Raw genomic sequence first — 24,163 nt, 5'->3', positions numbered from 1 at the left:
AACTTCTACTCCATCATCTGTGATCATCCAGAAGGTAAACTTTTCTCTTACAAATATTTAATAGAACCTAAAATCCAACACTGACATTCTATATCAATAAATTAAAATGTCAATTTCCAACAGACTGGAAATACAAAACAGGACATACTTATATTATTCAAGACTGAAGTCTCACATGACAGAAGAAGACGTATCAAACCATACAAAAGATGACTTCTCTCTAAATTCATATAAAACTTGTCTACTTCAGAATTATCATGGAAGTCCTACTATCAAGTTCAAATATTAAAAACTACATTCCAAAAGCTAAATCTGCTATGCAATACACGTTATCTGATAGACGTTAAATGTATTCAGAAACAAAATGTGCAGAAACAGAAGATAACTTTAAAGGCAGCTAGTGAGAAAAATAAAAGCCTGTGCCTAAATAAAGCAAAATTTCAATATGTTTACCCAGGTTGGACATTCCACAGGAACTGTGCTGCTAGTCTGCTCGAATATCCTTGCAGTTAACTACTTTCTAAAAAGCAAAATGTAACTGCATATGCTTCAGTAACATATCGCTATCAAACTTACACTGCATTAATACAACCATGCTCTAAGGTTATGTTTAAAAAAGGGATAGCATTGAAGTTAAACATTCAATTTCTCCTGAAGTCTAACAAAATTTGGATCATTATCAGCTGCATCTCTCAAGACAAAGAATGCCATATTACTGCTATCATAGCTCTGCACCACATTACTCACATTTTAAATCAAAGTACTATTACAACACATTAAATAGTTGATTTAAAAAAAAAAAATAGAATAATATAATGCTGCCATCACCTGCCGTTGCTGGGCTGTTGTGGAGAATGTCTGGAATGGTCTGAAGGCTCTGACCTCTGGTCAGGAGATCGTGAACGACTGCGGCGGGGCCTGTCATGGGATCGGTTGGAATGATCTGATGCCAGCGACTGAATTTCTGAAATGTCTGTTAAATAAAAGTTGTTTTTTCATGAAATGACTGTAATTAAAATGGTGGCATGACCTGCTCAAATGGAAATAAGCTTTTGCAGAGAACTTTCATGAAGATGTTGAATCTCTATTTATTATTTGGAAACATCTAATATTCCTGACAGAACAATTATGAGAATTAGAACTCTATAGTTTTCTCCCGTTTTTGAAGGTGTAGATTTCAATCACATCAAACAAGAATTTACCCACATGACAACCTCACTCCTAACTCTTCTCCCCCCTCCACCCATCCCACTTATTTACTTCACGTCTTTACAACACAGGGAATTCCTCTCTCCCTTTGGAAATTAAGTTTATTCATACTCACCATCTCTTTCTGACGCATTAGCAGAATGAATACTGTCAGAAAGATCAGGGACATTCAACAGTGTAGCTCTTTCATCTCGCTGAACGACCATCTTCAACTTGCCTTTTGACCTTTCTATTAGTGTTTTTGCATCTGCTAAGGACATATTTTCTGTCACTGTGCCATTTATCTAGAAGAGAAAAAAGCATATATGAAGTTACTGTAAAAAAAACAGTGACTCTCCAGATATACATATCCACAGATTATATTTAGAAACATCCAAGATATTTACCCAATTACCAACATACAATGGAAGACTATTAGGCTAATCCTTATATAACATAATAGAGAAAATTATTTTCACCTTTCAAAGACAAAGCCTCTAACACCAATACAAAACTTTTAAAGTATTAGTTGCGCTTTTTGAAATAGCACTGCTATATTCAGCAGAGTTAGGAATGGCATATTTTTCTGCACCAACACATTCACATCAGTATCTTCAAATAAAAAGTGCTAGTATGAATTAAAAATCCCTGGATACATTGATTTGTACAAAAAAATAATTAAAAAAAATAAAATCAACATTTAAACTGAAGACATGTTCCAGTACTGCTCAATGGCACAACATCTGAGAAATACTGATTTATACTTAAATTAACTGATGTCTGAAATTATTTAGTAAATTATACATCTTCTACCAACAATAATTATGCTAGTAAGAGACAGCTAATTCTAAGAACATTTGCACAACACTTCCTTTTGAGCCAACATCCCCACTGTTTACTGTACCTTCAGTACAACATCTCCTTCCTGAATATTGCCATCTCGTGCTGCCAGGCTATCCTGTGATATTTCCTTCACAAATATGTGACTTGCCAACCGTAGACCATACTCTTTATACATCAGCAATAAAAGAAGAAGAGAACTGATGAAACAGCAGTAAAAAAAGTAAGGAGGTATGTGAAGATTTACATTTACACTGGAAACAGAAAGAGGACAGTGAACTTGGCACATGAAGGGCTGTAGTGGAATTACACTATGGATTTACCATTATATCAATCTCTTTTCTAACTCTGCCTGTTATCATTGCTGTTATTCAATAGCTTAATTTAGACACTACATACATTTTGTCCTTTTCCAAACAAGACAGGCACTGAAGACTCAGCTAAAGCATATGTAAAGTACGTAGCCACTGAACACCAAATGTCAGGTGCACAGTTGGGGTTTGTTTACATTATATGATACTTTAATTAAGCCCACGTATTTTGGAATATGAAAAATACCACCAGAAACACAGTAGCGATTTTTAAATTTTCAGCTAGCTACTGGTAAAATGGGCCAAAAAACTGTTAAAAGCACTGCTCATACAATGAAGCACTTAACACTGAATGAAGCAGTTGGCCTTTAAAAAACAGCAAAAGTCTTAGCAAGAGAATTACATACAAGTTACCTTCATTCTTCCTTGATTTCACCAGTGTTACTTTGGTGGGTTTTGCAGGCTGACTTGATGTAACTGACCTTCTGTCTGATCTTGGTGATAAGCTCCTCTCTCTGCTAGCACTCCGATCTCTTACCCAGCTCTTTTCATGCCTTCTGTTAGCACTTAGACCACTACGGCTGCTTCTTGGATCACGTATCTCTTCATCATAGCTATCATCCTCATTTTCAGACACTGGTTCAGGTTCTGGTCGAGCCACTGGAATCTGAATTTTTTTCATCCTTCGGATAGTCTACAACCAAATACTAGATATCAGCCTCTAGCTGTGTAATGCTAATGGTGTTACTGAAGGTCAGAAAACAAGACAAGCCCAAAACTCACAAGAAAACACGTATGTATTTATGAATGCCCTGACTTCTCGCATCCTCACTATAAAAATTCTATGCAATCAATACAGATTACTAGAAACATTTTTTTTTTGAGTGGTATGTTTGTTTTGACAGTTGTTTTAGTCCTTTTTGGTTCCCCAAAAGTGGCAAAATGATAACATATTACAATAATACATAACACAATATTCTGTCTTCAGAGCTGCACATTTGAATGTTCTCTCTCTTGCTTAAACCTACAGATCAGTTACCGGCACTGCTAAAAAACTTCCTTTTCCTACCATAACCTACTATACACTCAGTGTGTTACTGACAGAAATTCTCTTCAACTTTGAAGCCTCCCAAAGCAATATTTAGGCAAGCCACAGAGGAAGAGGAACATTTTCACTGTAAGTTCAAAGTTGGTTTACACTAGCGTAGTCAGCTGTTTCCAGAAAAAGCTTCAAGCCTGTTTAGAGGTTTATTTGCTACATATTCCAGAACTGAACCAAGTTATAGCATCAAGTTTTCATTAACTGCTTTTCATTACATTAATCTATACACCAAATATGCAAGATGCTGAAAGCCCTGCACAGCTCACATTTTGGTTTGTGCAGCTTTAAGAAATTGCTAAATCTACAAATACAAAATATGACACACTTTTTGTAAGTATATTAAAAGCAGAAGAGCACTAGAAACCTGTCAGCATGAAAGCTTTTCTACAAGCCCTAGAGGCTGTTTTCCTGAACTAGTTGTTAGACATTGTACATTTCTGTTTAAGTTTTTGTAAAAATCTCAAACTTCTACAGAACACCAGATTACTACCCTTAAGTGATGACCTGTACATTTTCCAAAGTTCAAAAGCAAACTGCTTTGAATAAGCCTACAGAATTATAGGAATTAAGGTAATTATACTTTATTTTGGCAAACTGTTTACTGAACATAAAAAGAATTGTGTTAGTGCCTGAACTGTGGGTAAAGTCCTTCAGCATACACAAGCCTTTGAAAATCTTGGTAAGAGTGCTTTTGGCAAACTGAGAACTTTACACAGTGAAGAAAAGGAGTCCAAAATATCCAGTGCTACACTACCTAAATATCACCATTTCCATTAAAAAAAAAAACTTTGAGTGACCCACATGATAAATGCATATTGATCGTCACTCACTACATGCAGCACCACACAGGTATTATTCTAGTACCTTGCATCATGCTTGCATTTCATAGAAGACAGTACACCATTTCACTCTTGCTCTGTAACTACAAAACTTAAGTAAGCTTAAATCTTTAAGACATTCACTTACGATTTTGGCATTCTTCCCACTTTTCCTCAGCTGCTGAACAGCAAATGCATGCTCGACATTATCCATTGAAACTCCATTAACCATTGCAACACGGTCATTTTCTCTAAATGAAAAACATCACAATGCACAACATAAATACTTTATGATAAGGGGAAAATAAGGGGGAATGTGTGTCATTGACCAGACTAACTGTATTATAAACCTACTATAGAAACAATTACAGATAAGCATCTTGAGAGCAAAACAATTGTGAGGCTTACCTACCACTGACAAATATAAATGCCCCCCCCCCAGATTCGAATACAGGTAGAGTTTGGCACTTACTGCAGCAGTCCTTCTGCTGGGCCTCCTTTCAGCACATCAGAAATAACTATTGATGTCTCACCACTTTGAAAGTGAGGATTATCTCTTCCTCCAGATATTGCAATACCAAAACCAAATCCTGGGGCCTATAACATAATAGAAGGAATATTTTTACTTCCTTATATTTACATGGTCAAAATTCACATTCCTCTATCAAACACAGAAAGGTCCTATGGGAAGTACAAAACTTTTTGTAAGAAAGAAGTATCAATGAACCATGCCGTGAGATTCAAGAACAGGAGAGTGATTAAAAATAAATATAAACACTTTTAGAAGTCATAGAGTCTTAGCCTAACTATCCAATTTCTCTCAAGAGAAAGAGATTAGATTTAGTTTTTTTATGGCCTGGTCCTCGGGTGGTCATTAGCAAGACCTCAGTCTTCAGAAAGCACAGCATACCATGCACCACAGTATCAAGATACTGATTCAAACCCGTTATCACATACTGCAACACTTTCTTTGAGGTTTCACAATATGGCGTTTACCCAGCTTGACCTCACTTAGCTCAGGAACCAACAGGATCACAGCACACAGTAGTACGACTGCAGGCTCAGTTCTCAGGAATACCAAGATCACTTGTACCATTAAATACATCAAAACCTTGTCAGCACTTGCAAATCATCTACATCTTAACAAAAGTAATTTGCTTCAATCTTTTCCCTCTAGGGTGACCTGCCACTACAGCAAGGTCAATGCCTCTGAAAAGTTATTCTTGTTAGTTACTTCAGGATCAAGAACGATGCTTACATTTCTGCCTGGAAGCAGTGGGGGTGGGAAATAAACTTTATAAATGTTAACTGACTTACAAACTATCTAGTTTCTCTGTCATTGCCCAGAGAACAGTCAGAAGGATATTACCACTTAAATGCTGTATTTTGCTCAAGAATTTACTTTGAAGTTTTCAACTATGCATGACAGTCAGTGAATGGGAAAGATGAGGTTTCAGTCAATTCCTCCTGTTTCACACAGCATACACTCCATGCTGGCAGACTTATTCCTTTCTTCTTGAGACTTTGAAAACCGTGACTCAGCTTTAGGAACAAGTTTCATAAAGTGATGGCAGAAGTTACATGGCAGTCTGCACCTGACTGCAAGACACATGATATTCATTCCCATTTCCCCCAGAATAAAGGTCATAAAAAGTTGGTCCAGATTTAGCCTGTAAGCAATAAATAAATAGGACTATACAATATTAAAACAAAAGTCTGGAGATTCACTGTTCAGAAATCAATTTCAATAGTTAGCAAATACTGTTGCCACGTATGAAGAACATTAAGTTGGTCTAACAAGTAGGAGGGGAGTGGGGTGGAATACACCTTACTGCTTCTACATTTATTTTAAGTCATTAAAGGAAAACTGGACATCTTTTCAAGATGCAGCCCATCCTGATCAACCGAAATCACGGCTGGGATTCAAGAAATGAATTACTAAATGAAATGAAATGAATGAAATTAATTACTAAGTGAAACCCTGTGCCATGCAGGACAGTCTAAAGGATCATAACTGCCTACTTATAACGAGAGCTGAGGTTTTGGTTCAGTTTTATTTTCTAAATAGTAAACCAAGAGAATATATAATAGGCTATGAAAATATGTAACAAAAACCTCTTTCAAAACAGTAATATTTCCCCTTTTTCATAGCACTGCTGCTTCTTTGAATATTCCATTACACCCATATACTTGGGTGGGGAAGGAAAAGGAGAAGACAAACACATCTGTGTCAAACTTCATTAAATGTTCACTACCTTTCCTTACACCATAAACAAAAAAAATTCTTGTAGCTCTTCACTCATGACAAGAAATAAAATCATTAGGCCAGCAGAGATGCAGAAACTCACTACGAATCCTGTCTTGGTGCTTGCCATTCTATTTTTTGAGCAGATTTGCAAACCAGATCACCGCTATTAAGACAACTAGTTCCACATTTTCCATGCTATTCCTTTTCAAGAAGGCCTGAAACACTAATCTCATATGCATACATCAGTCCCATGATTAGTCAAATGCTTTCTAATAACATAAATCGAAGTCTGAAGAAATACTCGACATTATAAAGTATAAACGAAATCCTGAATCTTTTTAAAAATTTAAGACTTAAAATAATCTGCCAGTGAACCTCAGCCTACTACTTTTCCTTTTATCATGCTGCCTTATCTTCAGCTTAAGAGATAAAACAATAAAATGAACTACTCTCAAAATGGAACTTAGCTCCTAGCCATGTCTGGAAATAGCAAGATGATCACTACAGATTATACAAGATATAAACATGTATCTTAACTAAAATCATGTATTTATTTTTTTGTTTAAATCGCCACATCACAAATTCACCTGTTAGATATTGTAGTGACAACACAAAGCAAAACACCCCCCCGCCCCCCCCCCCCCCCAAAACCCAACGAACACTCACCACACAAAAAAAAAAAACAACCCTAAAATGTACTATTCTGCTCTCCCACAGTACAGCAGCATGGGAGGAGCAGAAAGGTTCTTCAGGAGAAGGAGACACATCTAACACAAACACACAGAGCTTTAGTTCCAAGTATGAAGAAATCCATATAATCTATGAAGTGCATGGATCCTCCTTAAGTCTTTTACAGTTAAGCATACAAAAGCAGAAGCTCTCTCAATAAAACATGAACTGTAGCTGCCTGATAAGCTTTAGCTGAACTTGACACTGGCTCAATCTCTTACAAGCTAAGCAGCAGTGTAAGAAGTTGGAAAGATAGTAAAGAAAGGCAACAAAACTCTTGGTTAGAAGTTCAAGCCTCTTCTCCTCTAAAAAAAGTTTCTATTAAGACTTTTGCATAATCATGCTGGAACTCACCAACTACTGCATTAAATCACAACACAGACTGCTTCTGTGCCCTGTTCCAGACTCTCTCAGAAACACGAAACAGATGGATTAAAAAACCCCTGATGTTTGAACTATCAAAGTGCCTTGGCTAACGTATATATATACTGCAACTACTGGGATTAAATATGCTATGTCCCAAATTTGCATGACATCTCTGGTAACAAAAGGTCATAGACAGAAACCCTTCAGAAGAAGTGAGTAAGGCTGTGTTTTTCAACAAGAAGTCCCTATGTAAAGCACTCCCTTCCCTTCTGCGAGGCTCATCTTCCGAAGTTTATATAACATACTAACCCCTTTTTAAAGGGTCATTACAGGATCCAAACATGTTCAAAAAACCCCAACACATGTATCTTCAAGGTATCTTATATTTGGATGAAAAAAAAAAAAAAAAAAGCTTATCAGTAGATTATACATACAGAATACCTTAACAGTATCTGCTCCTGTGGCTTTTTTGTTTTTCTTTCAGGAAGAAATTGCATACAAATGATAACTGGTTTTCTAAAATCTGATGAGTACTACCTAAACTGCTTTCTGTTTTTACAGTTTTGGCTACCTTTATGGAGCCCACGAAGAGTTAAAGGAATCCTACTCTGCCACAGACAGAAGCAATGGAGTTATATAGCAGGGAACAGTACAGGCCTAAAACAAAGTAAAAATGTCAGTGCTGGAATTACTACAGGATAGAGATAAGTCTCAAAACAGGAATAAATATAGTTCAGAATATTCTATGAAACTTTGCTAACACACACAGAGCACCCAACAAACTACTTGCATTCCCCCTCTATTTTTAAGGCTGTTCATTCCAATAGCTGTTAGTGGTCCTTACTCATTAAGTAGTTTTGATCAAATACCATGGAAGATACCCTGGTTCCTACATAGTTTCTTTGGAACACTTGTAGGGACAACAGATCTGCTTGCCATTATGAAGAGACATGAACTGATCAAGACTGACACCAGCTCTGGACTTGTCTGCCTTTCCCAGGGGGACTTACTGCAGGTTTATACAAATTTATACTGGACCTCAATTTTCCAATTACTTGCCTAACTTCATTTCTGAACGCAAATACTGACAAAAAGGCACAAAAAGGTTTGGTGAAAGAGCTTTGCAGGCATATCAATAAAACAGGAAGCCCATAATGGGAAGCCTGACTTGCATCTATCCCACAGAAATTCTGCACATGTTAAGTATCTTTATTCCATCATACACAGCCCTCTTACTGCCCTCAGCTAAGCCAAAATCAGAGGGACATTTTAGTGTGCCTCACTAGAAAGTGAGTTCCATTCTTCAGAATGTTCTTTGTGTGGCTGACAGTGAAAGTTCTACAGCAGTTCTGTAGCTCAGCCAAGTCAAACAGATAAGCTCACACAAAAAATATTCCACAATCACTCAGAGTGGCATTTCAAGTCTATTCCAATTCTGTAGCTTCTAGATATCTTTGATGATAACTAAGATCTGGATGCATTCTGCTCCTTCCAACTAAAATGGAGTCATCTCATTTACTCGATAACCTAACACTACAAGAATGTCACAAATAATAAAGAAAATCAAAAAACCCACAAATAAATCTACAGTTGCTCTCTTAAATCCTCTTCCCAGTACTAAGGATAAATTCTAAGGACCAGTTTGCTTCACAGTAGTATAAGAGTTTTGGTTTTGTTATCTGGCAGATGAAAAACATTCATTGTTTGGTTTTAATTGGCTAAATTAATGCTACCAAATTATTAACAGTACATGCCATCAGCTTTCAACATCCAAATGAAAGATACCTACTGAAATAACGAAACAGTTAAACCAGTACACTTGGCAGAAGTTTGGCACATGAAGTATCAAAACTGAAACCATAATCAAACCACACTTCTCACTGATTTACTATATAAGGACATCTGACTATATATAAAGACGTGATTTCTAGTTCCTATCTATTATTTCACAATTTGCTTGTGGTAACACCATACTGCAGCATCTCATTATTCCTTTTTTTTGACTGACTGAACACGTCATTTTCAAGTTTAACTGAAGTAACCTTTTTTGAGTGTAAGGCAGTACTGATTTAGTAAGTAATACGATCAAAAAAGTTTTAAGTTTACACAGGCTCCAGGGATGACTGGACAGCTTCAAGAAGAAAACGTGAAAGGCAATTACATACAGAAATAATACTTCTTGTGCAAGAACTTGTTGACCTAAAAATCACTGGAAGCTTGAAAAGTAGCCTAGATAACTATGACTACACATTTTTGGTTTTACCCATACTTTTCCTTCTACATGTGGTTGCAGTTAAAGACACGGTACTTTGTCAGAAAGCCTTTTGGTCAAGCTGAGTGTAACCACTCTCTTAAGAGGGCAAGCTCTCAATGATTATTTTTAATCAACAACACTAAACTCAAAAGAATCAACAGAAAGACTTTCCTTAAGCAACTCACTCCTTACTGTGTCTCCTGTACAGCCTCACAATAGCTACATCAGAAATCAATTTGATAAGAGTAACTCAAGTAAGGGAAGAGTCAACCGAAATGTAAAAGCTGTCTTCCTACCCACTGACTCCCCGTACACATTCCTTTGTCAAAGGTGCACATTCTGGCCACCCAAACACGCTATTTTCAGTCACTTTAAGAAAGGGGCAAGAAAATAAGGCAATTTTTAACACATTTATTTATACTTAGCTACATTGTTTTATGTCCCTGCAAATGAAGTTTTACAACATTTAAGTATAAATTACAGCACAATCATTAATGAACACTTAGATTTCTAACTACTTTCACTTACATACAGAAGTAATCTAAAGCTTTGTTTCTGGCATAGTTATTTGCTGGCAGACTTAGCTCTGAAATCCAACAAAGAAATAGAGTACTATCACGTGGAGCTTTTACAACACTTCTAAATTTAAACAAATATGACAGTTTCCTTTTCTTTTACTTCCTGACACCTGGCTTTTTCCTATTGTTTTCAAAAGCTACCAGTATCCTGCGTTAGGCAAACACAACCAATTGTATGAACTTACCCTGTGAAGAGTCACTGTGTGTTGTTCCCATATAGCTGTTTCTTCCATTGTTGTGCTCTAAGGAGAGAAAAGAGCCCAAAGATTAGACTCACTGTTAATCGCTATACTAGAAGACTGTATAATACCACAGAAATTTACACTCAAAAGTAGCATTAATATTCATGTTGAATAGCTACAGAGAAGTAGGGCTAGCTCACTCGTTACACATTTCCTGTCTTTGTATGTCACATCTGAACTTCCCGTGCTCCCAGGGAAGTGGGGCAAGGGTAATAATAAGCAAAATAGATTTCTAACCATTATGTATTTCAGAACTTGAAGTTATAAAGAAGCTTAAAGGGAAGGACTACAAGAACAATTTGTGATGTAGGCTCTCTTGCTTGCTCAGTAAGTGAATTAAGTTGGTCCAAAGCCCACTTTCTGTTTTCCACTGTGATCAGCTGTATTTATATTCTAACTTACATACTTCATACTTTTGTGAACATACTCGTTTTGCGTGTTCTAGCTGTACAAAGAATACCACTAATTCATGGACACCCAGCTATAGTTTGCAGTACCTGTGCCACTGTATTATGCACACAGGTCACATTTAACAGACTCCACACTTTAGAACAGGCTAATTTCTTTGGTGCACAATAGCACTGCAGAAATAAACATGGTCCTCTTGAAGGGAACTAAACTAAACAGTAACATTATGACAATATTTACATACCTACATTTCTGCTTCAAAGAGCAGACATTTGCACTACTTAATGTGCCACCACAAGCAAACATTGGAAAGGACAAGATGGCTTGAGGAAGGAAAACTAGCAGAGCCAAAGGCTTGAAAACGGTCAGAAAGGCAGCAGAAAATACAAAGCAAACAGCACGAAGTCTCCCACTCTAGTACTGTACATTTTCTACCTTTCCAGAGGGAGTTCCCAGTGTTTTGCTTACTCTCCCCTCTCATAAGCAAGCAATCCACTAATGAACAGAATCAGAACACAAACATCCCGATCTCAACAGAAACAATGTGAGAGTGTTTTGTTTCTTTTAAGTCTACCCTTGTTTCAGTTACTGTAACTCAGCCACTACAACAAAAAGTACTCCTAACTTTTAATCCAGTCCTGTACTGTAATAGGGAACAGCAGCTGGAGTGTTACTCTCACAATCAATAGCTCCGAAATCTTGATCCAATTTTGTAACATCAGAATTTGCAACCAGGTTTAAACAGCGAGTTCTTCTTGTGACCCCAATGTGCTACATTACTGCTAATTTCTTTTTCAGGATTCGCTTCTGCTGGAAGTGTTGATGCAACTTAATTGGGTTATACTTCATTCAAGCAGCTTTTATTCCCCCCCATTCAATACCAAATGTGACTCCTTTTTATTACAAATTGATTCAACTCCACCCCAGAATTAGATTATTTCTCTCCAGCTTTTTAGAAGTAGACCAGATATATATTAAAACAGTAATGATTTACACAGAGCCATCTCTGAAACAAACAAATGTTTAGCTTGCTAAAAACAGTTAATGAATACTGATTTTCTTCCCTATTTCTGATGCTCTCATTCTGTCTTATTTTTGGCAAGAACTTCTCAGGCTGAACATCTCGTCAACAAGTAAAGAATTATCTCTGCAAGTGAACTTCTGAAAGAAAGAACTCTAAGTAGCTCCTATTAAAAAAAAAAAAAAAACACCAATCTAAAAGACTGCAAAAATTGCAGTTCACATTTTTATTGAAATACGTTGTCTCATTTCTATTTGATATTATAAACAAGTTAACCCAACTGGCTCACTTACTGCATTTGTCCTGGCAATGCCACCCAGGTACAATACTCCATCAGCAGTCAAAGGCGCTTTTGCACAGCACAGTTTTGAGCTACTTGGCTAACCAAGTACCAGATTTCAGTGGTTCCAAGTTCTTGTGCCTCACTGTTGACTCGGTACACAAGGCATGGTGCAAACACACCAACTGGTCCTGGGTATGGCAAAGCCTGATAAAACACAGTTTAACCAGGTAAGCACTCCTCCCACTCGATCTGAGAGAGCTTGTGATCTCAGAGTTGGAGTAGGATAAGATAACAAAAACAGCTAACCAATGACTAAGAAAAAGGAAGTTATCTACATAACATGCCTTTAAGAACTGTGAGAAGACTTACTACCTCACAAAACACCAAGACAAATGCCCCAAAACCACTCACATAATCTCTCCCTAAAACTGACCAGGGTGTTCACTCCTCAATTGACTGACCCTGCCTGCCACTTTTAATGGCTTTTCCCTTTCTGCAGAAACTCAAGTCTTTCCATTTTCTTTGCTTGTTCTTCTCCATTTTCTTGTTCATACTATCTCCTCCACTCATCTATTGCTATTACCTCCCCTAGATTTTTACTAATACATTCATTCCAAATTCACAAGACTTGGACATTTCAAATATCCATTAGCTAAACAGACAACCAAGTGGTATGTTATTTTCATTCTTTCCGCATGCCCAAACACCAATCAAAAACAGTGAAAACAGTTCAAAGGCAGCCTGAGGTAAGTTGTTGGCTTTGACACAAACTGCTTACATTAGATTCTCATCTGTAAAGAACTGCATCACTCACAAGACTGAAAGTTTGATGAAGACATGTGAAGGTATTGACCCTACTAAGTATTAACAACTGAGGCAGAGGAGCTAGTTTGCACTACCATCAGCCGAGGTCCCTGCTGTGGTGCTGCTCTTAGACCATGCTCACGAAGTGCTCTGCTTTTCATGCAACCTTTGAATTTCAGGAATCTTGTGAGGACTTAATTCCAAAGTCTCTGGAAGTGCAGACACTGCTTGTAATTAAGGGGTATGGACAGAGTACGTCTGCAGTGTTAGTGCCAGAGCCCCGCTGATTGCTGGTGCCAAGATTGCGATCCCAAATAAGGTCACTCACCACTGATTTAGGGGAAATCAAGATGACTCAGCAGGAACTGAGAAATACATACAGCCTAATACCTCAGAAACTAGGAATGTGTGAGAATACTAAGATGCTAGAGTTCAGGGTTAGAGTAACTGAACAGAGACCATTAAGTACCTTTGAAATGGAAGTGAAGAACTGACAGCATTTGGAATTTTACAAACTCCAGATACTATTATGTATGGTTCTTGCACATATAAAGATAACAGAAAGAGAATAATGGCATCGTGACTTCAGTGTTGGAAAAAAAATATTTTATGCTTCTGCTTCAAGAGTTTTCTTAAGCTCATGTTAAACACCATTATACATATACTTTGTAGCATTCCCAGCTCTGTATATGGCAAATGGATGTGTTTGCAGACTGTTTCTTGGTTCTGTTTTCTCACTAAGGACAGTGACATTAATACATTCTCAGAGAAAATCATATTTAGGTATCTAACTTAGAACACGCAGATTTTCAGGTCTTCCTCTGGCCAATGCAAGAGTAATGTACCATAGAAAGTGATAAAGTACTTTTCGTAATCTTTACAAACCTGATTTTGCAGATCAGCATTGACAGCTGTACTGCAGACAATAAAATGAAGCAACTACTTCTGCTACCTCAGGGAGCATATTGTTTCTATTCTCCACAAAACACAATAGAGAGGAAAGCTATCTATCTGTGACAGATCCAAGTCCCTGCTCTAACCTTTCAATCACAACAAGCAAACTACAAAAACCTGAACCACCAGATTACAAACTTAACTACATAAAGAACACTTCCTTTGCTCCCAAGTGTGAAGCCTCATGTTGCAGCTTTTGCGCTCTCCTTATTTCCAATAAAATACCAATGTCTAAAAACATTCCCATTTGTCTGGATAAAAATCACAACAACTTTGAGAAACAGCTTTCTTATTCAAGTTATGAAAAAAAGAAAACAGAACTGGTAAGAGGCTGTATCAAAAGAAGAAACTAAGTTTAGATTTAGTGTTGGTCTCTTCAGAAAGACACAGCAGACATTCATATGCCTTATCTATCTTGCTGTATTTCTATTTGGCTTCTACAATTAATTCTCAATTATTCTCTGGAAGCCCACACCAGCAGTGGGATGCTACTGAACCTCAAAGTTTTAAATGCAAAATCATTACACTTTGATAGCACTTTCGGGAACAAGAATTAAAAGCGCTTAATGCAAAAACTAGCATTTGCAACAGTCACAAGAATTTCTGCAGGTTTGTTGGGTATCTTGAGGATGGTACCTAACATTCATTAAAAAAAAAAAAAAAAAAAAATCAAAGTCAATACCCAAACCAAACAGCTTCCTGAGGAAGTTCAGAAAAGAAAACAATCTTCCTCAGCCAGCCCAGAGCAGGGAATGAAGAGGCAATTCCCCCATACACAGCATCTTTTAGCACTCAGCTGGAGCACTGTGTTGCTTGCAACGCCAACCAAGACGACTTCCTACAGATACTCCCCTTTTTCATTGCCTAATTAAACTACAGACACCTTAAAATTCCAGCGGCTTCCCTCCAACTCTCTTGTAACAAAAGCCTTCAAGCTCACAGAAAAAAATTTTTACACCCCCCCCAAGAAAAAAAACCCCAATTTTTTAACAGCTGTTCCCCTGCAATTAGTACAATGAAGACAGAATCCTACTGTAAGATTGATTTTAGCAACTGAGAGCTTTATCTTACACAGTTTTTATACAACATATGCAATGCATCACATTTACTCTACAGAGCACCTTAGAGATATTTGAGCTATTTCAAATACTGGAAGCCAACTACTACAGTAAGTGTAGCCAAAAAGGAGGGTACTCCAAGGCAGGAAAAACACAGCAATAAGCACACTGCAAAAACTGGGTGTTTGAATTCAGAACTAGGGTATCTCTGTACTAGACCCTGCAAGCAGCCTATATCCTTGACTTTTACATAATCATCCCTCTGTGCAAGCAGGAAAGACTGTTACCCTAAATGTATTTTTGAGGAAAGACAGACTAAGAGATCGGACAGAACAGCTCAGGGACTGCTGCAGAGACAAACAACATGCACTAGATGCTATTTGATTATCTCTTTTACACACCAATGCTAAATGAAGCAGAAACATCCACTAAAGCATCTTCTTGGGAGACCTTTATTATATAAGCAAAGCAAAACAAAACCAACCAAAAAAAAACCAAACAAACAAAAACCCCACCAAACAAATAAACAACAAGAACAACAAAAAACCGCATACCAACAACCCCCCCCCCCCCAAAACTCGTTCATTACTGAAACTGAGAAACCAGTCATCAATTTCACCTTCTGTCTAAATGCAGATCCATGGAAGCAACATCAACCATCTATTTTGGATACAAAAATGCTAACCTTATTCTCTCGAACAGATGTACTAAACACCTTGAAGTTATGCAGTGTGCATCACTCCTTTTTTTCTGTTTCTCATACTGCACAGGCCCCAAGCTCTAGTCGAGAATTCCAGTCCTCTCCAACACTTGTCTACATTCAACAGGTTACCTCATGAAAAGCTGGTGTTAAGAACGACACCATTATTAAAGCAAGTCTTCAGATGACAACATGCAACGCAAGTTTAAAAAAAAAAAAAAACAAAAAAAAAAAAAAAAAAAAACCAACAAGCTGCCACCACCACCAAAACCAATGAAAACCAACAAAATACATACAGACTTCTCAACACTTACTTAGATCAATGTAAAGGCAGAAAGTCTCTACTGGAATAGCACATACCTACTGCTTGGACAACAGAAGTCATCTTTACATCATGAATAACAACCTTGAGAAGAAAAACTAGGACTAAGTTTATATATATGCATATTTTCAGTAATGGTTAGGTTCTTTCACCATTCTCCTCAATTCTCCCTATGCTTCCAGAACCACATGAAAAACTATGAAATACTAGCTTACTAAATACAATTCCCACTGCTTCCTGCTCCAAGATTCCCAAGATTACTTACTATATTTTCAAGAAAAAATACCGCACACACACACATGTATATATATGTCCCTTCTGCTAGTTTTCCTGAAGAATTTTTGTGCAAGACATTTTTGCTCAGACACTCTCACTCTGATTTTGGGCAATATTCTCTCTAAACTAAAAAAAGGAACAGCCAACTTCTTTTTTTAGGAAGACTTACTTTTCCATAATGCTCTCTCAAGTCCAAGCCTCACATATCACAGACAGCTCTCTGATCTCCTGGCATCATGAGACCTCTTTGTTGGTTTTGCTACTGCTCAATACAAAAACCAGTAGACCTTCCTTCCAAAAAAGCCCTGATCAAGAACAGAATGCGGAAATTTGGGGGGATATTACATTTTAGTGAAATAATTTAATGTTGAATTATAGATCCAGTTAAATCTGAGTATTTTTAGAAGTGTTTATGATACAGTAGTGAATATCATATCCCTGAACAGCAGAAGGCTGATGCTTGAGAGTAAGATGGCAAAACAAACCAGAATTTAAGACCAAAACACATATACATCTCAAATGATCTTAGGTCAAGTTACTTCAGATGAAGAGTACCATTCACACTATGGTAACAGTATCAGCCAGCAGCTAAGCAAAGCTTAGGAGTGTCACGATCTCTATGGCGTGGGAAAACTGTGTTTTAGAATTTGGGATCCTCGTCTGTTTTGCTTCTTTCCATTTTGCTTTCCAGCTGGCAATGAAATCATGCAGGATCACAAACCAAGTGCTGGCAAGCAGCACTTCACAGATCACGACTCCAGGCCAGTATGCTAGCAAAACAGAACGTAAGTCACAACAGAACAGAAAGGCTAAAAAGCAAAGTGGTAAACTCCGTGTGCCCATGTTCATCATCATCCCATCCGCCCACCCCACCTCCCAGTGAAGTTGCCAAAAGGAAGCACAGGTAGCTTGCAGTTTGCTTTTTGTTTTACTTCGGTTTAAGCCTTTACCACGCTGTCCCAGGTCAGTATTATTAGGATTTAGAGATTCCAAACTTAAGAGTTTAGGTTTTAATATGTAATTGAAAGTATTTACCTTCTCTTTATTTAAAAATAAACTTTAGCTCAGATTTTTTTCATGATTCAAAAAAAACCAAAAAAACAAACAAACAAAAAAAAAACTTTAAGAAACTAAATGTAATATTTTAATTCTTTGTATGTCAGGGTGCAACTTGAAAAGCACTTATTTTAGCTTAACGGCTTAAGCAGCACATGTTGCCTTCTTACTAGTTTCCACCCCCAAAAATACCCTTCTCCCCCGTATTATGCTTGTGCAATGTTACACTTGTGTATGTGGTCCTTTCTACAGGTATATGTTCCCCATCAGTTCATCTTAACCCCACTGACAGCTGCTGCTAGTGGCACAGCTTGTAACCCAGCCCTGTTAATGTAAAAGCTCAAACTCCAGCCTTGTACCAGAGTAAAATAGGCTATAGTGAAGCATACAAGTGGAGTTCATTAAGCATACACAGCTGTGATCAGTTTCACAGCAACTGACAACTCGGAATGCCAAATTCCAATTATGCATTACCTGCCTGGTTGCTTTGTTTTAAAACCACAGGGGCAGGCTGGCCAGGGAAGCTGTGGAATTTCCATCCTTGGAGGTGTCCAAGCCTCAACCAGACAATAATCCAAGCAACCTGCTGTTGCTGAACCTACTTTGAGCATGGGGCTGGAGTAGATGATCTCCAGAGCTCCCTCCTGACCTTGCTGTTCTGCACCTATTCTATAAAACAGCTGTAATGAGAACTGCTTTGACCAGAGGGCTGGGCTAGCTGATCTCTGGAGTCCCAACTTTAAATCTGTGATTCTATGCAGGTCATTTCCAGCACATTCCTGAAGCCAAACCCAATCATCCAACTGCAGCCACAGTCTCCATCCCTGCTCGTAGATGCAGCTTGGTGTTTATTGCTTAGTTAAGAACATTAGTTGAATTCTGCAAGTATGTTTTTTTTTTCCCCTTGGTGGATAAGAGCAGCACAGCATCAGTACCCACATGAAGCATAATCATACTGTATTAATTTTATATAAGAAACCTAATGTACGTGACCATTGCTTTTTAAAGCCAAAACGCCCACAAGTGTAAGAAAAGGCCACCAAAAAAATAACCAACATGAAGAGCAGCAACCAAAGCTTCCAAGCACCTCACTAAGTCAGAATGTCTCTTACGTCGTTTCTAATTGAGAAAATCATAACCTAGTTACCAAGCACTGCACCGTATCACTTTTAGATCATTATATGCTAAAGCTCTGTCAAACAAGAGCCCCAGGATATGCAAATACCATCCCACTAGGACAGAGCAGGATTGATTTTCCCCAAGATGATACTCAAAGCTTTTAAGTATCAATCAGACCAAATAAGCTTTTAAGAGCCTTGTATGACAGCGAAGTACAGATGCAGAGTTATGGCCTTGCCATCTTCCAGCTTGACAAGAAAACAACACACATAGGTTAATGACTCCTTAAAATGTTCGGTGTGTTAGGGTTTCGGGTTTTTTTTGTTTGGTTGATTTTGCAAGTTGTTTCATTTCAGAATTATTTTTTTTTGGGGGGGGGAGCACTGGAAAGTGGGCTTTGTTCAGGGGTGGGGAAGTGTTGTCTTTTTTTTGTTGCTGTTTTTTAAAGCCTATACAGCCACAACAATACATTTTATGGTTAATTTACCAAATCCCAACATTAAGATTTTAAATGCAGGTACTCCAACTCAGTAAATGGTGCCTTTTGCCTGGTCAGGGCAGATGACAAGTACTTGTGCAGTTGCACAATTCCACAGGGCTTTTTCCCCCAATACCTACAAACCCCCCCCCCCCCCCCCCCCCGAATCTCAGTATGAATAAATACGTCCCTTGGTGTAGTAAGATTTATTTTTTTCTTTTTACAGGTACAAAATTTCTTCCTCTGGATCTCAACCAACCACTTTTAGTAAGAATTTTTGTATTTATTTCCCTATCCTGAACAACCACCCATACAGAGGTGGCATTTCTCCCCACTCTCAATTTGTGTAACTATCAGTTAAGAAGATTCAATTTTAGCAGTCACACAGCCGCTAGCACACCTGCAGAGCGCCTCACAACTCTTAAGCTCACATCAACTGGACACATTCAAAGGAAATAAGTTAAAAGGATACAAAAATGAGGGTGTTTAAAGAGGAGGAGATGTTAGATGTCACAGCTCTTTTCGAAGAGTGACTTTGGTTAGGTATTAATAACTTTGGAGTAAGGAGTCAATAGCAACAGAGAGTTTGGTGTAAAAAGTGTATAACAGAACACAAGGTCTTTGTTGTTTTTTTTTTTTTAAATGTAGTGTTAGTAAGTTGAGAGGAGGAAAAAAAGTAATGCAAACAATTGAGGAAATGAGAATTATAGCAGCATTGCAATACCCTCCCGGTCAGAGGCGAGGTCAGATTTGGACAGGAGGACAAGGTAACAAACACTACAGTAAGTGATTAATGTTAGTGTGTCTGAAAGGATTATTCAGCTACCAGCAAGGAAAACATTTCTGACCTTTTTTACCCTGGGAAGTGGAGAAAACATTTTTCCTCAGCAAAAAAAAGACAATCCCCATCCTATTAAGAATGCCTAGCTTTCTATTACTTGACCATGAAATGAAGTACTTTACCACACTTTCCAAAACACCTTGAAGAAAGGAAAAAGGCATCTGTTTAAGAAGGCACAATTTAGCATGCTTTGACATTTCACTTCAAAATAATTAGTCTCCCTATTTATATGCACAACATGAGACTGCTCCAGGATTTTCTTCCTGAAAAACTTCCTTTCTAATGCTAACACATTAACTAAGTGATGAAGAAAAAACAACTAGCATGCTACAACCGCCCTTGAATCCAGTTACAAAACTGAATAATACAGCACTAACTCAAACCACTCAATATTTTAACTTTAAGCTGCAGAATAAAAGAAAACCAAAACCTACATATAGAAAAATATTAGTCAATACTACCAGTATTTAAATTCTGAACAACACAGTACAGGAGAGGAGAGGAGATGAATCCTTTCCTGTTTTATACCAAGCCATTACACAGCGTTCAGTAGTTCACAGACCTACAGATGAACTCCCAAATCCCAAGGAGCATATTCCTACAGCTCATTTAACTGTTTCATTTTCATCAGTCCTCTGCACCCTTTTGTTTTGCATCTACATAATATAAATTGATTAAAATTATCCACTAAAATAAGAAAAAGTGAAGTGATTGTTAAAGTTCCGTTTCAAAGGAGTGCTGGAAAGGGGTGAATGGCATCCAAGAAAAAAAGATGGGCTGTTTCACTAAGTTGTGTGAACCAACTAGGCAGGTGACCAACAGTGACGCACAGTCAAGACATAGCAGCAAGAGAACTCTAAGCAAACTCTGACAGAATGAGTGTAAGCCATAAAACAGCTTTTTTTCAAGAAACAGCAGCCTTCAGGCTGCTGCTTAAATATACAAAGGGTTAAGCAGCACCCAAAGCCTAAGCTTGAGGCTACTCTTATCCTCAGGGCAGAGTGTCTCTTACTTGCAAAGCTGCCCTGAACTGAATCAAAAATTCAGCCTGGCATTGGTGCTGGCTTTTTTGAGGTAGAAAAGGAACAGGCAAGAAAAGCAGCTAACAAATGTAAGTCATTTCTGGTGGGTTGCACTGACTATGAATGTAGAAGCACATATAACACCACACATGCAATTACTCTCATAGCCCTAGCTGCTTTATAGTGTGTAACAAACAATTGCGTATCCGCATCCAGTTATAGAGTAGGACTTCTTTTATTTAAGCTTAATCCTGGCTATAAGATACCTGAAGGATACGGACGTTTCTTTTCAGAAAGCAAAAGAAGATTCACTGCTATCCAAGCAAAACTTGACAAACATGTTTTATGGAAGATATGCATGTTTCTCTACCGTCTAATTTATTAACCTTTCCCTTTAAGTAATCTGTTTCCTTCTCTTCAGGACCCATGGCCAACAACATCAGCTCCAGAAGAATCGGCAAGCAAGGAAGAACCAGTAAGACATTTCCACACTTCTTTCTCTTCCCTTAAAAGGACGCACAGCATCAACAGGAATGCCCCTGCCACCCAAAATAAGCCAGAAACATCTTTTTACTACCATTGTAAAGCACGCCTGAGATACCACAAGCACCAAAAGCTGCCCTGATTACAATCCTCTGATGTCCTATTGGCAACAATCCCACCACTGCCTTTCTCTATACCAGGGGTTCACAACTTTTGTCAATTTGCAGACATCTTAAAAGAACTTGAATGCAAATCACCATATATTAAATTTAAGCCAAAAAAAAAAAAAAAAAAAAAAAAAAAAAGCAGGCCTTTTTTAAAAACAGTGCATCCTGGGGTTTGGGGGGTTTCTCTTTTGTAAACTGCATCCCTTCCCCCACAACAAGTAACTATGAACTCCTATGAATCCTAGGCTGAAGAAGTACTCTGGCCATTTCTCACTGAGCTAGGAGACAACACTCTCCTTCCCTCCCCTTCTGAAGCCAGGGTAGAAGAGACACTGGCTCCGGTCACTAGAACAAAATGACAGAGTAATTACTGGATAAGAAGTTTTAGACAGACTTCAAATTAAACTCTGTAGGTATCCAGATGTACATAACCATCATGCCTTTTCCCGTGCAACAGAGATACAGTTAGGATTTTTCCTTTCCTGTTTGCAACATCAAAGCAGGGGAAGTGGAAGGGAAAGGGAATTAACAGAGATGCAGAAGCGCATGAACTGTTAACCACATCAGAACTCCCTTAGCAGCATGTTACATTTATGCATACAAAGCACAACAGGGCACTTTAAAACCGGTAAAACACGCTCCTCTCATGAAGAGCCATTTAGCAGACTTAAAATTATCTGACCACTATAGGTGAAACAGAACTGAATTTTTACGTAAAAATTATCAAATTTAGAAACCTTTGTAAAGAATTGCCAAAAATGAACATCTTCCAGATCTAATAGCTTGAAGGCCTTTCTTCTGCAGTTTAAACTTTACCTGCTTCCCCAGTAGAACATTCAGGGTGATAAAGACAAAGTAAAACTAAAAGCACAGTTCCAAAGGAAAAAAGCACCACACCCAAAAAGCCGAAGGTTAACCTTAAAAAGGGTCACAAAGCTACGTCTGTATTTACATCAGCAATTAAAAATAAACCCTTTTAAGTGGAACAAACTGCCTCACCAGCAGCTTTAGCCACATGACACTAATTTCTCTTCCCACAGTTTCAAGCATATCAAGAACACAGGATTATATTCTTAACCAAAACTGCATCATGTCCATTCATCACCATTCTAGAATCCACATTCTCAAATAGGTGAGAAAACTATGTAGGCAGAAATTATCTGGTCTATTTTAAAATATGCACGATGCTTCTACCAGAACTGCATCTTCTAACTACCTGAAACTATATTTAAAAACAGATTCTTTGCAAACCCAAAGCTCACAAGTGCAAACTTTCCCTTTTTGAAAGCTGTTCCCATTGAACTTAGACTTAAAAATCTGCAAGAGTCAACCTGACATTTAAGTTTGCAAACTGAATATCCAGTTGTTAACAAAACTTTAACCTCATCCCTTTATTACTCCAGCACTCTTTTTGGTACAGAAAGCAGCTCCATTGAACTTCTACATTCTTAACATAATGTAGTCTAAGAAAATAAGAAAAGGTTATAAACCAGTGGCAGTATTTAGTGTAAATTTTGACACCTTTATCTGTTTATCTTGCCTCTTCAAGCTTCACATTCCAAAGCAAGTTAAGGCTTTAACTGACAGAAGAGAGGACACTGACTTGAAGAGTGACGAAAGTTCAAAAAGAAGCAAGAAGAAAGACAACAGAAATCCCACTTAGCTGTGTTCTTCCCCTCTGCATATAATTCCAATATTAAAAAAAATGAAAAAAAAAAAAAAAAAAAAAAAAAGCAGCGATCAACAGAAGTGCTCCCACACCCCACACCCTCACCCTACCTGAGACAACTCCTGAAGGGGAAGGTGCACATTAAAATGTTGCAATTGAATTTCACAGCTAAACTTGAGTTCTTTCAAAAGCAAAACTTCTTATCTTCCTTGGGTTCTGTACCACACTCTACAGTTCTACGATTCCATTAGCATGTGCCACCTATCAGCTTGTGTATACACATGATCATACCAGTGTAATTTTTCCTTGACAGTACACTGTCACAGAACCATACAGCAGTTAGGGTTAGAAGATCATCTAGCTTCAACCCCCCTGACATGGGCAGGGATGCCTCATACTAGACCACATTGCCCAAAGCTCTGTCCAACCTGGCCTTCAACACTGCCAGGGATGAAGCATTTACCACTTCTTTGGGCAACCTGCTCCAGTCCCTCACCACTCTCACAGTAAAGACCTTCCTTATAACCAATCTAAATCTCCCCTGTTTAAGCTTGAACCCATTACCCCTTGTCCTATTGCTACAGTCCCTGATGAAGAGTCCTTCTCTGGTACCCCTGTAGGCCCCCTTCAGATACTGGAAGGCTGCTATACGGTCTCCCCACAGCCTTCTCTTAAGAGTCAGTGCTCCCAAGCCATATTTACTCTCAAAAGACTAAAGACAACACATACAATGCCATATCAATAATGCAGATCATTGATGAGCATATTTAATTTACTTCAATACTGAGACCAACAGCACCGCAACACTTCAGGCAGGTGCAAAGTT

The 24,163-nt window shown here is 38.0% G+C and overlaps 1 protein-coding gene across 6 annotated transcripts in view; it reads right to left on the bottom strand.

The window, feature by feature from the left end:
* The window catches only part of TJP1 (tight junction protein 1), a 74,141-nt gene that overhangs the window by 33,104 nt on the left and 16,874 nt on the right, over nt 1-24,163 (bottom strand). For 5 of the 6 annotated variants that reach the window (XM_065689090.1, XM_065689092.1, XM_065689094.1 and 2 more), the window contains exons 2-8: nt 10,620-10,676; nt 4,732-4,856; nt 4,408-4,510; nt 2,754-3,033; nt 2,093-2,196; nt 1,325-1,493; nt 829-973 (exon numbers count right to left, since the gene is read on the bottom strand). In XM_065689090.1, coding sequence (XP_065545162.1) covers nt 829-973; nt 1,325-1,493; nt 2,093-2,196; nt 2,754-3,033; nt 4,408-4,510; nt 4,732-4,856; nt 10,620-10,676 — 983 coding nt within the window. Of the gene's footprint in view, nt 1-828; nt 974-1,324; nt 1,494-2,092; nt 2,197-2,753; nt 3,034-4,407; nt 4,511-4,731; nt 4,857-10,619; nt 10,677-12,398; nt 12,418-24,163 lie in introns of those variants that run through there. The other variant, XM_065689091.1, reaches the window with a different exon arrangement.

This window comes from Lathamus discolor, chromosome 8 (genome assembly GCF_037157495.1).
Source record: "Lathamus discolor isolate bLatDis1 chromosome 8, bLatDis1.hap1, whole genome shotgun sequence".
Taxonomy (NCBI): Eukaryota; Metazoa; Chordata; class Aves; order Psittaciformes; family Psittacidae; genus Lathamus; species Lathamus discolor.
This window is presented reverse-complemented; position numbering and strand designations above follow the sequence as displayed.